Source organism: Chelonia mydas, chromosome 1, assembly GCF_015237465.2.
Source record: "Chelonia mydas isolate rCheMyd1 chromosome 1, rCheMyd1.pri.v2, whole genome shotgun sequence".
Lineage (NCBI taxonomy): Eukaryota > Metazoa > Chordata > Testudines > Cheloniidae > Chelonia > Chelonia mydas.
In genome coordinates, this window is record NC_057849.1 from 226,318,870 (window position 1) to 226,331,449 (window position 12,580).

The 12,580-nt window shown below is 44.9% G+C and overlaps 2 protein-coding genes across 7 annotated transcripts in view; both read right to left on the reverse strand.

Annotated features, from left to right (window-relative positions):
* Positions 1-12,580, reverse strand: part of PARVB (parvin beta) — a 97,759-nt gene that overhangs the window by 58,555 nt on the left and 26,624 nt on the right. For 4 of the 6 annotated variants that reach the window (XM_007061748.4, XM_027824222.3, XM_037914708.2 and 1 more), the window contains exon 2: positions 1,787-1,876. In XM_007061748.4, the coding sequence (XP_007061810.1) occupies positions 1,787-1,876 (90 nt within the window). Of the gene's footprint in view, positions 1-1,786; positions 1,877-2,634; positions 3,123-7,329; positions 7,677-12,580 lie in introns of those variants that run through there. The other 2 variants (XM_037914718.2, XM_037914733.2) reach the window with 2 other exon arrangements.
* LOC119567705 lies at positions 9,747-11,139 on the reverse strand. The gene is made up of 2 exons (XM_037914747.2): positions 10,906-11,139; positions 9,747-10,236 (listed from the first exon to the last, which is right to left on the reverse strand). Exons 1-2 carry the CDS (start codon positions 11,096-11,098, stop codon positions 9,776-9,778), a joined length of 654 nt encoding a protein of 217 aa, XP_037770675.1. The 5' UTR covers positions 11,099-11,139; the 3' UTR covers positions 9,747-9,775.

A 12,580-nucleotide genomic window follows, 5' to 3' on the forward strand; every position in this document is an offset into this window, starting at 1 on the left:
TATCCATATAAACAGTTACTCCTTTTTTCAACTGCTCAGAATTATTTACCTCAGTGACATCCTGTGCCAATGAGTTCCACAGGTTAAAATATATATTGATGGGAGGAAAACATTTCCTTTTATCATTTTAAACTTGTTGCTTTTTAATTTCCATGTGCGCCTTCTTGTTCTCATACCAACAGAAAAGATAAACAGAAGCTCTCAATTTACCTCCTCTATTGCATTAATTATTTTATATACCTCTAGCATAGCCCCTCTTATTTGTCTCTTCTACAAACTAAACGTTTATCATCTTTTCAATCTCTCCCACCCTCTGTTCATTCTCCAGACCCATATTTAGTCCCCTTCTATTTTTTCTATATCATCATTTGTGAGATGGGATGACGAGAACCCAATATAGCATTCAAGGCTGGAATGTATTATCCATTTATTTAATCTGTACTTTGAGAGAAAGAATGGTCTAGTGGCTAGGCCTAGAGACCGGGAGCTGCGACACCCATATTCAATTCCCAGTTCTCATACTCCGTGTGAGTTTGGGCAAGTAACTGAGGCTATGTCTACACTATGGACCGCACAGCTGTACTGCTGCAGCTGCACCACTATAAGGTCTTCCATGTAGCTGCTCTCTGCCAGCAGGAAAGAATTCTCCCACTGGCATAAAAAAATCACATCCAACAAGCAGTGGAAGCTACATGGCACTGTCACACTGTCAGTGAAACTTGTTTTTTTCACACCCCAACTGACAAAAGTTTTGCCGACCAAAGCGCTAGTAGAGACATACCCTTGTGTGCCTCAGTTCCCCATTAGTACAATGGGAATAACAGGAATTCCCTACCTCACAGGGGTGAGGCGAGGATAAATACATAGCCTTAGTCTCTCTGTGCCTCAGTTCCCCATTTGTGCAATAGGATAACAGAACTTGCTACTTCACCCCACCATGAAAACTTTTGGTATGCTGAAAATTGACCATTTGTTCCTACTCTATTGTCTGTCTCTTGACCAGAAACCACTGTATTCTGAACCACAAAAGTACTTTTCATCTCATCCCAAGACTACTTAGGTCAGGTCTACACTACCGCATAAATCCACCTCTTACCTCGCTCAGGGGCATGAAAAAGACACCCTCCTGAGTGACGCAAGACCTAAGCGCTGTCCACAGCGGCGCCACATCGGTGAGAGACGCTCTCCTGCAGACATAACGTCCGCCTCGCACAGAGGTGGAAAAATTATGCCGACAGGAGAGCACTCTGCCATCGGCATACAGCGTCTTCACCAGATGTGCTGGTGCACAGCAGCATTGGTACAGCTGCGCCGATGTAGTGCTTCTACTGTAGACCTGCCCTTGGTTTCCTTAATATGTGGCATTTTGCCAAAAACTTCTTGAAAGTTCAAATAAAATTATATTTATGCCTCCTCTTTTGATATGTCAATCTCTGATAGTGTCTCATCCTCATTACCTGAAAAGACTTTAGTTCCAGGTTAGGTATTTCCTCAATATCCTCTGTGATATGGAATGATGCAAAGAAATCAGTTAGTTTCTCCACAATGCCCTTGTCTTCCTGATAGTCCAATACTCTTGCTAGCTTCCTGGCTCTAACATACTTGAGTAGTGGACTCGCTGCTGTTCAAATTTTCTCTCAGCCCTTCTAATTTTTATCTTACATTTTACATACCACAGCTCATGCTCGTTTCTATTGGCTTCAATTAACTTCAATGTTCAATACCTACGCACATACAGATCTCCATTAACACACACCCACTTATGCCTGTAGCATTAATACTGTACCTAATAGGGTATCTTCAGGGTGGATATCAATGGTGGTGGGAGACATTGGAGCGTTGATAGCATTTTTGCCCTCTTCCTGCAGGTCGCTCACTGAAGAGAAGAAAGGAAAAAGAAAAAAAGAAAAAAAACTTTTGTAAACGCAGAATTTTGTACATTTTACACAATTTTTAGCTACAGTGGGAGAATACATCCGGTAGGCCCATTTCAAAGCAAGTTTACAGCTTATGGAAATAAGAACCACAGCTGCTGTGGAATAGAATCAGAGAGTCAAAACATTTTGCCGTTTCATAAACAGCTGGTTAGCCAGGTGATTTAGCGGAAGTTATTTTGCAGGATCTCGAGCTTGCAGTAAAGACTAACTCAGAATTTCCATTTCCCACACTGGGAAGTGTTTAGAGCTCTGTGGACTCTCTCTCAATCTGGAGTAAAGATTGTTCCTTTTGTGCACCTCATGGGGCTGCACATGAGACAGAAAGGGGAACTAAACACTAGTTCTTCTATGACGATAAGAATAATCTTTTCCACCTATGGTGACCGGATGTCCCGAATTTATAGGGACAGTCCCGATTCTGGGGTCTTTTTCTTATCTAGGCTCCTATTACCCCCTACCCAGTCCCGATTTTTCACACTTGATATCTGGTCACCATATTTCCACCTGCAAGGATCACTATGTGCAACTATAATTAACAAAAAGCCTGAAAGAGCCCAAGGAAGACTTGAGAAACAGCAAAAGGGGTTTTAGTCCAACACTGGCACTGACATTATAAAGAGGCATAGTATGGGCTAGGGGATCAAGCATAAGACTGGAATCTTTGAACTCAAGCTGTAAACCCAAAGCTGCCACTGACCTCTCCGTAGGATCTTGGGGAAGTCGCTCAACCAGTCTGAGTCTCCATTCAGCCATCTCTAAAATGGATCTTTAGAGCAAGTTTCCAGGACTGTCACTCTGTATGCCCCTCTGAAGCCTACAATGTCTGTTGAATCAGGGGGAAGCGATGGAAACAGCAGCAAGCATGGCTGAAAGTTATTTTTGCCCAGAATACCATTGGGTTCACTTATGCCAGCATTCACGGTCTGTTACCATCCAGTTTTTAAGTTCTCAGCCATTTTGATTTTATGAATTACACCCATGTGACAGTAAGGCATGTATCTATGATACTCCAAAAGTCCTATACCACTGCGATATCCGCAGTAACTCAACGAATCACCACCCTTTCTTTACAGCTAATTTTCGTTCAACAACAATTTCATTGGTTGTATGAGGAAGACTGAAGAGATGGTGGATTACTTGGCGCAGCTGTCACAGTTCCTCAAAACCACCCACACAACATCACAACCAGCACATATAATAACCCAAACATACATAACCCCTCATGGCAACACTATCCCCGCCCTATCCCATTCACAACTCACACAAATCAACACGTCTCCCCACACAATCCTCCTACAAACAAATCAGCACAGCTGACCCACGAAATAACCTCAACTGTCTCTCTGAAGCCTAGAATGTCTGTTGAGTCAGTATGAACGGATGGAAACGGCTACAGGCATGCTGAGAGCCCTTTTTGTTTAGCATATCACCAGGTTCAATCAGCACTGGGATGTTCAGCCATTTACAGCTTTTGTTAGTTTTTTTAAAAACACACAACTTTACAAATTACACTGCTGCAGCAGCATGGCCTTTCAGCTACTAATATTAACATACCTAACTCTCACCAGTGTTGGATGGAATAACAGTGCTTGTGCACAGTTAGAAAAAAAGCAAAAGAATTGTATGTGCTATTAGTATCATCACACGTTATTAACGGATATTCACTTTAAAGCGCCTATGGATAACAAAATCAACCACTTATTTTAAGTTAAAGGAACAGATGGGTTTGAAATAAGACAAAAGCACTGTACAAGGAAACTGTGTAGGCTACTGTAATCCACAGCAGCTCAGTGTGGTGCTCTGCTGATCTCTACAGGTGGCTGGGCCACATATAGAGATTGATGAGCCTGCTACCAGCCTTGGCTAACAGCTGGATTATTTTAGCTCAAGAAGAGGAGGTTCATGCTACTAGATCCAGAGGCACCATGTTCAATCTCTGCTGACAACAACCCATTTCAGGGCCTGGTGCTACACCGTGGCTAGGGATGGATAAAGTCCAGGAAAAAATAAAAGCCCATGATCAATCTTCACCCCCCCAGGTTGAAGCTTGGATAACTTTTTGCTGCTGCTGACATGTTCAGTTTCACATCCTTCTGCACTGCATGGTCACGGTGAGGAGTGAAGGTGGAAATGCCAAAATATCATGAGAAAGCAGCTCTTGCAGTATTTCGGACCCATCTGAAGGCGGCAGTAGAATTAAGGTCAAATCCTTAGGATCTGGTCTCCCTAGGCTATCACGCTTTGAAGGAAGATCAGGAACTCAGGAGTGGAAAAAAGAATATCATCAAGAGCAGTGAGAGTCAGCAAAGGACTATTGGATAGGGGAGAGACAGGACTACGTAAGGGGGAAAATCTCAAAATTATGGTGGATCCTGGTCCTATTTATCCTTAATCTGCTTTTACCATGAAATGCTAGAAATCTCCTGTTCTCATGAGATTAACAGACCAAGAAAAAGTTAGGATACATTAGGGTGGTAGATAAGCTGCCACATTTATGGATGTTTCTCCCAACCTTTTTAGGTTTGCCTATTGTAACCCACACACCTCCTAGGTGTGGTGTTCTGTCCCATCGAGTGGCACTGGGACCACTGAGAGAGAGATTAATGAGTCTGCTCTACAGCCTTAACTAACAGCCATATGGCTTTCGGATCATCCCTATAGCTCCAGAGGTCCCAGGTTCAATGCCACCTGCCAACAACTGGGGGTCTGTCGACGTTACAAGTGGAGGCTCGTCCGGGATTTCTACTGGGAAGTCTCTGAAGCTCGGGGTGCACTTCCTCAGCTAGGGGAAGTATGTAACCCATACACCTTCTGGATGTGGTGTTCTGTCCCACTGAGTGGCAACGAGACCACTGAGAGAGAGATTAATGAGTCTGCTCTATAGCCTTAGCTAAGGGCCATATGGCTTTTAGCTCATGCAGTAGAGGCTCATGTATTAAGCTCCAGAAATCCCAGGTTTGATTCCACCTGCTGACGACCGGGGTCTGCCAGCGTTACACTATCACCAGCTTCACATAGCATTGGCCACTGAGGAAGAGTGTGGTGGACAGGGATACAAAGACCTAGGTTCCAAGGCACAGTAAAAGCAGAACTTTAAGTTTGCAGATAACCAGTCCTTCTCCGACCTACCAAAAAAGAGCAACATCACTCCAGGAGTGACAAGAATGTTTTCATTGTCTGTGCAGGAGACTACACAGGAGGCCAAAGTCCTTGAGGCTCTTTTGGGGCAAAGCAAGGATTTCCATATAAACTGGGAAATAACCACAAGCTCAACAGAGCAGTCCTTTCCTGGGGAAAAAGGCAATCTAAACCCCACCGATCTCCCATCAGGCAGTTCTTTTAAAAATATATCCCTACTCCCCTTTCATGCAGTGAAATCAACCCATATACTCTAGCCATTTATATATATATTACACATGTCATAAAAAGTCCCATGTCACCACTCTCCACCTCCCCACCATACAGAAAGAGGATAATAGAGAATTAGAATGCTTGGGACACACACATGATAATCTCCATGCAACATTTCACTGGCATCCAAAGAGAAGGCACTTAAAACCATTTATCACTTTTCCTAATGAGGATTTCAAAAGGTGAACTAGTTTCTGCTTTCTGGCAGACTATCAAGTAAGTATAAATTTCCTGAATGCCACATGTTGTCCTTATGTCCCCAGAAGCAAGAAATGCCAGATTCATACATTTTGAGAGCCTATGGATTAAGATCCATGTTAAAGTGACCTGCTAGAGTTAATATGCAACAAGAGTGTGTCCTGCCGGTAATAAGGTACAGCTCACTTTTGGTATTGTATACTTCTTGCAAAAGGACAGGAGCAAAACTGCATCCTCCACTATATATGGAATGTGTTGTATATACTGTAGCTTTCTACCTAAACATAGTTAATTCAAAAAAAAGACACTAAAGACATCTGGATTTTATTATTTTTTTCAAAATTCCCCTAAACAAGAAATCAGAGAACTAAAAAGTCACATGCTAAATTGAGTGTCTTTTCATAGCATGGCATCCTCTCTATGTGCCCACTAAGGGCTCAATCCTGCAAACCCTTACTCCCTCAAATAGTCCTTACACTGAGAAGTCAATGGAAATACACGTGCAAGTAGGAATCCTCACAAATAAGGTTTTGCAGATCTGGAACATGGAGATTTTCAAGAGCTTCCCAAGAGATCTGGACACCCAAATCCCATTCAACCAAGTTGCCTTTCAAAATCCCAGTCTAAATTATTAACTCTTCATGGCAGAAGTTTTATCTTCATTATTAGTAGCATTTACATCATTACTGTAGCACCCAAAATATCCCATCAGGACCAGTGCCTCCCTGCCCTGAATGTTAGGGAAAGACAGATGATGAGACAGCCATTGCCCTGGAGAACATATATATTTTAAAGTACCTCACACCCACTGTGCGCTAAATAAATACTCAAGATGCTTTTAGAAAACTACATTTAAACAAGATAGTCTTTTGAAGAGACTTGGAAGGATTACATTTTTTAATCAGTAAATGTCAGCAAACGTCATCTTCACCATACATACATATACACACACACACACACACACACACACACACACACACACACACAGAAAAAGTATTTCCATCACTAATCATCAAAATTTACAGAACAGCAAAGTCAGAAAAATGCTATTTGAGAACTTATTATGGTTTGATTTAAGGACATTTACTTTGCATGTTTTTGACATCTGATGTTGTATCAGGTTATAAAGCTTAACATTTGGAATCCTATCTGTCGCCATTAAAGCATTATTGTCTGGCCTCCCCCCATAATTTCCCACAACTATGACAATTGAAATTGAAAAAAATGCTTTAAAATAATCATCGCTATTATCCATCGAAATTGTCCAGAAAAATAAAATTCTTCCAAGCCTACTTTTAAAATGCAGCTAAATTGCTTTTATTCCCCCAGGAGTTTGATTCAAAAAGGAAGCTCTCTGATCAGAGTAGATAAGGAAGGAGATATTTTTAAAACGCAAGAAATACATTTTGAAATCAGAACAAAGTAAAGTATTTTTAGCAAATAATATCTCCTCCTTTCCACAACACCACTTCTATGCTAAGGGCTCAAAAACAGATAAAGAAAAAGTTAAAGGTGGAAATAAATACAGTCATGCTTTATGCACCCAGCGCCCACCTCACACACAGTTGAAGAAACACGTTTGGTCTTGAAATCCAATTTGCTGGGCTGAATTCCACAAGAGCAAAAGGTTCTGTCCTATTTCTGAAGCAAGTGCCTAGTCAGAGCAAAGTGCTGCCATTTCAATAAAGCAAATTCTAAGAGACAGTCCCGCCGGCAGAGCCTCACTTACAGAAAGCCAGAAGCTCACAGCAAGAATTCTGGTCCACACAGGTAGCTTACAAACCTTAGAGTTTTGTGCATGACAAATCCTTTCGCGTACCTCCTTTTTTGCGTTTTTTACAAAGCAGCCCTGCCATTTTGGCTCCCTACAGTATGCGATGGTCCGGAGCGTACCTCTGCAGTGCAGTGTGGGCAGTGCAAACGTTAAAGGCAGAGTGGCAGCTGGACAGGGACTGACATGCCTGGCCAGTCAAACTTGGGTTAATTTGGTCATGGTGACTTGGGAGGAGAGAGCAAGGCAGCAGCAGTTATGTGGAGGGGAGAGTAGGGGGAGAAAAAATACTTTGCTTCGTAGCATGAAATTCAAGAAGGATGAACTCCCAGCATGAAATTTGCAACATAGCTCACGTTCTGTAAAGAGAGACAAAGAAGCCATAAGTCCATCGCGGTCAGCTCGAGGCAACAGCTGACACACAATTTTTAAAGGTTGCACTTAGCCCACAAGAAGTCCCCGGTTAGTCATCTTTGCCCATTAGCCAGGGCACAGTCACATTCCCCTACCATTAAGCAATCACAATGGCTTATCAAAGAGAATACTGAAGTGCAGAGAGGAATAAGAGGTTCAAAAGGCACTGATCAATTATGCAGATAGTCAGAGACACCTAATAGCAGGTCTTATTTCATCATCTTCCATTCCCCCGTGTGGCTACGTTTGCTCTGAGGTTTAAGCTTCAGGTTTATCATAATATTCCACATGCCAGAGTTTCTGAAAATAAGAAACTGTCCCATGAAAGCAAATAAAAATGAAGCTGCAAAGTTCAGATCAGGATTATTCACAATTCTAGTGCACATGCCTGTGTGAACATTCATTTGCTGGGGTACTCTCAACATGGTGAACTCTGAAGTGTATTCACGGGGCTTTTTGGTAACAATTCTGCGTCACCGCTTTCCCCTTCACACCAGTAGTCCGTTAATGAGATACAGAAATGAAGCAGGAGGGGAAAAATAACTTACAACACACACACAAAAGAGACCAAGACAACTCACAAACATATAATGGAGACAGCAACAAAAACAAATTATTCAAGATTGAACAATGTATCCATGTCTGGGAAGAACCCAACAGATGTTTTAATAAAGGCTCACAAAAGTTATGCAAAAAAATTCAGTCTAACTGAGACAAGTTTCACACGTCTCCAGATAACAGAAGCGATCTCCACACTGAAAAGGGCTTCCCAGGGTAGCTACTGTACACCAATAGAGCTATACCAGCAAACCCCCCTTGTGGAAAAGCACCTTATACTGGCATAAAAGGGGTTGCCTTTTAACCAGTGTAGCTTATACCAGCTCCTCAAATGGAATAAGCTCTATTGGCAAAAGCATTTTTTTGGCAGTAAAATTGCATCTACACTACACTAGAATTTTTGTTGGCATAGCTAAGTGATTTTTCCCCCCACACTCCTACCAGACTCAGCTATGCCGGTAAAACATTCTAGTATAGACCAGCCCTCAGCCAGAAGGGGGGAAAGCTAATTTGCTTCTTCTAAGGGCATGGCGACACTTGCAGATGTAGAGCGCTGAGAGTTAAACCAGCCCTCAGAGAGCGCAGTAGGGAAAGCGCTGCCGTGTGTTCACACTGACAGCTGCAAGCGCACTGGCGTGGCCACCTTTGCGGCATTTGCAGAGGCATTGGGAGCAGTGCATTATGGGCAGCTATCCCACAGAGCACCTCTCCCCATTCTGGCGCTCTGGCTTGTGGGAAGGGGGCGGGGGACATTCTGGGTCCTGTCCCAAAGCCCCGTGATGCATCGCTTCGCATCCCAGCATTCCCTGTGCTTCCATTCACATTTGGCGCCATCTTTCAATGGTTTTTGTACTGCGCGCTTTGTCTTCCCTTTCGGTCTGCCAGAATGGAGCCCAAAGTGCTGAGGAATATGCTGTTAAGTCTCGCCAGCACGTCACGTTTGGCAGTCGAGTTACTCCTTAAGCTACAAACTGACAGTGAGGAGTCCGACGACGATGTCGACCCGCATAACACATACGACAACAACATCCCCACGGTTATATCGCATGCTGTACCAATGTTTGTGAAGGGAAGGGTGAACGATTCAGTCAGGCATGGACCTCGGAGGTTCAACACTTGGAGGCTGAATTTGAACAGCCAGAGAGCAGGGCTATTAGAGGGGCCCAGCGTGGGGCTGCAAGGATTAGGGATGCCTTGAGGGAGCAATTTGAGGCTGAAAGCCACCAGCAATGTTCGGTGCCCTGCACAGGAGTGAAGTGCAGTGGTTCCAATGTTAGTAGGAATCTGTGTTTGCTATGTATGATACACTGACTTGCAGAGCTTGTTTCTTTCCTGGGCTAAGGTATCTTCTACTTTATGCAATAATAAAGAATGTTTTCAAAGCCAAAAAATCCATTTATTGAAAAGAAACACAACTGTTTGGGAAACAGAAAGGGCAAAGGGGTGGGGTGGGGAACGGTACAATCACAGATTTGCGTATGTCCTGTTATCGTTTTCCTGTTATCATACTCAGCCTTCCCATCTGGAGTGCTGTGCAATGAGTGCTGCACTTCTGGCTGGCTAAAATGCATAGTGATGGGGGTTGAGAGGGTTGGACGTGACATGGGGGTACAAGGGAAAGAGTTTTGGGACAAGGGCTGCGGAGGGGGTGGGGGTGGGGGGGTGGGCAGAAGTGCTCCACCTGCATTGCTACGAGCGCCTGTATCGAGTCCACTTGGCGCTCCATAATGCTTAGCAGACGCTCGGTGCTTCGGTGCCGGCGATCCACATTCTGCTGGAGGACCCTCCTTTCACTCTCCCGCCACTCCTGCAGTTTTTGATTTTCATTAAGGGACTGCTGCGTTACTTCATGCAGCATGTCCTCTTTGCTTCTACGTGGCCCCTTCCGAATTCTTTGGAGTCTTTCGGCCGGTGATGACATAAACGGCTGAGATCTCAAGGTTGCATCTGTAAAGGCAAAATGCAACACTTAACAGAGGCAGCGTTGTTCACACCAGACAGATCAATGATTTGGCCATACTTAAAGCAGACAAGCACAGTCTACACAATAGCAGAAATTGCCCGTCCCAAAGCAAGCGCACATAACCCACAGGAGCCCCAAAATGGTGAGTAAGCACAGGGGTCAGGGGGACTGATTGTTTCACGGCTGTACTGTCCTCTGGGTTTCTGTGCCTTGGGGAGAACTAACAGCTGCAGGGGGCCCCTATACTGAACTCTGTCCCCACATTTTCCACAGGAGTTCATCCTGGAAGATATCTCGCTGCTGAGAGTGACCTAGGAAGCAAGGAAGGGTCTTCTACTACAATGCAGCTTCCACCCCAGCCCATATGCAGCTTGCCTGTGTGCAGCAATGGTCCCCCCACCCCTCATGGCACAGTGGCACGGACATGTTAGCCTTACAGGACTAGGAGTACCGTAGCTCTCCCAAGGAACCTGCGCAAGCGCATTGCCCAGCTTCTCCATGAGACCGTTGAAGAGATCACTGAGGCCGATTACCGCAATGTGAGAGAGCACATCAACGCCCTATTCCGCATTTAGGCATGCATGCAGCCCTAACCCTCCTAGCCCCAAGAGCCCACACTGAACAACTTCCTTCCCAAAATAAAAGCCGCTTACCATGAACCTCCTCTGGTGTTTGTCCTTCCCCAAGCACCGGCCGCTGCAACTGGCTACCTTCCTCCTGGCTTGAAAACAGCTCTGGCTGCACACATCTCTGGATGCTGGGCTGTCTCCTCTCCTCCGCAGCACCCTCGCTCCCGCTTTCCTCCTTCTCCTCCTGCCTTGTTGAACTGGACTCTGAAGTGTCCATGGTACTCGGAGTGGAGGTGGGGTCGCCCCCAAGTATCGGGTCCAGCTCTTTGTAGAAACGGCAGGTCGCGGGGGCAGCACCGGAGCGGCTATTTGCCTCGTGGGCTTTGTGGTAGGCATTCCGCAGCTCCTTCACTTTATCCCTGCACTGCAATGTGTCCCGGTCATGGCCCCTTTCCATCATGTCCCTTGACATTTGCCCGAAGATATCGTAGTTCCTGCAGCTGGGACTGGACAGCTTCCTCCCCCCCCAAACACTGATGGGACACTTTTGGAGGCCGATCAGAGCGCACTAACAGACCAGGGCATCCACACTGGTGCCGCGGCCCTCCAGCTGGGGCACATCAAGCGTTATGCTTCTCGTCGAGGTGGAGTACCAGGAGCACTCCAGATGCGGAGTCCGGGCACTCTACGTGCCTTGCCAATGTGGACGCATTATGAGTTAGAGTGCCAGGGGCTGCTTTAATGCGTCATAACCCACAACTGTAGTCATGCCCTGAGTCACAAGGATTGGTCTCACTCCTGATTCACATCTGGTCTGTAGTATTGTGAGGGACTCTGCTAAACTGTCATAGCCCTAGAGTCAAATTTTCAAAAGCCTGTGACTTAGAAGCCTAGGGCCTGGTCTAGAAAAGTTATACAAGTATAACTTTGCAGATTAGGTGTGAGAATTTTTATTGATATAATTATACTGACATAAGCCCTGGTACAGACTGGTATAATTGTGCCTTATACTGGGGGTGGCGGGGGGAGGTTGGTGCTCTAACTCTATTACTTAATGTAGCAAAACTTTCTAGGAGACAAGCCCTAAGTCCTATTTACAAACGTGATTTAGGAGCCTACATTCCACTGACAGTCAATGGGACCTAGGTGTCTAAGAATTCTACTCTAAGTCTCATTGAAAGTGGGGGTGTAGACTCCTAAATACCTATCTCATTTTGAAAACAGGACATAGGCACTTTTGAAAAATGTACTTCCATTTTTGCAATCAGATCCTCGTGGGCAGACCTACTGGGGTTCCCCATGGGCATGGGGTCGAGGGTTGCCAACCCTACAGGATTGGCCTGGAGTCTCCTGGAATTGACATCGATCTCCCAGTGACTACTGAAAGCAATCCGGGAGATTTTAATAGGATATTTTAAGAAAATGGCATTACATCATGGGGGGGGGGGGGGGGGGAGGAGGAGGAATCTCCTGCAATAGCTTCAGAGTTGGCAACACTAATGGGGTCCCATCTATGTGGATCCAGTTGCAGGATCGGGGCTTATGCTTGTTCCAGTGTCTGGCCATTAGTTGGCCAAAACACAAACACTCTTCTTTGGGAAAAAACATTTTTGCAGTATTGCCAACCCCCAAACATACTAAAATCATGATCTAGGCCCCACCCCAAAATAATGAGGTTTTAATAAATCCAGATTTCATTGCCTTCTCACTTCTGTGTCTTTTTGCTACACTCCAGTCATGTTTTCAGGCTCTTCTCTGC

Excerpts from the sequence above, each read along its gene's own strand:
- LOC119567705 (XM_037914747.2), bottom strand. The coding sequence starts at position 11,098 with ATGGACACTTCAGAGTCCAGTTCAACAAGGCAGGAGGAGAAGGAGGAA. Across the intron at positions 10,237-10,905 it reads AACACCAGAGGAGGTTCATG|ATGCAACCTTGAGATCTCAG; the intron begins GTAAGCGGCTTT and ends TTGCCTTTACAG.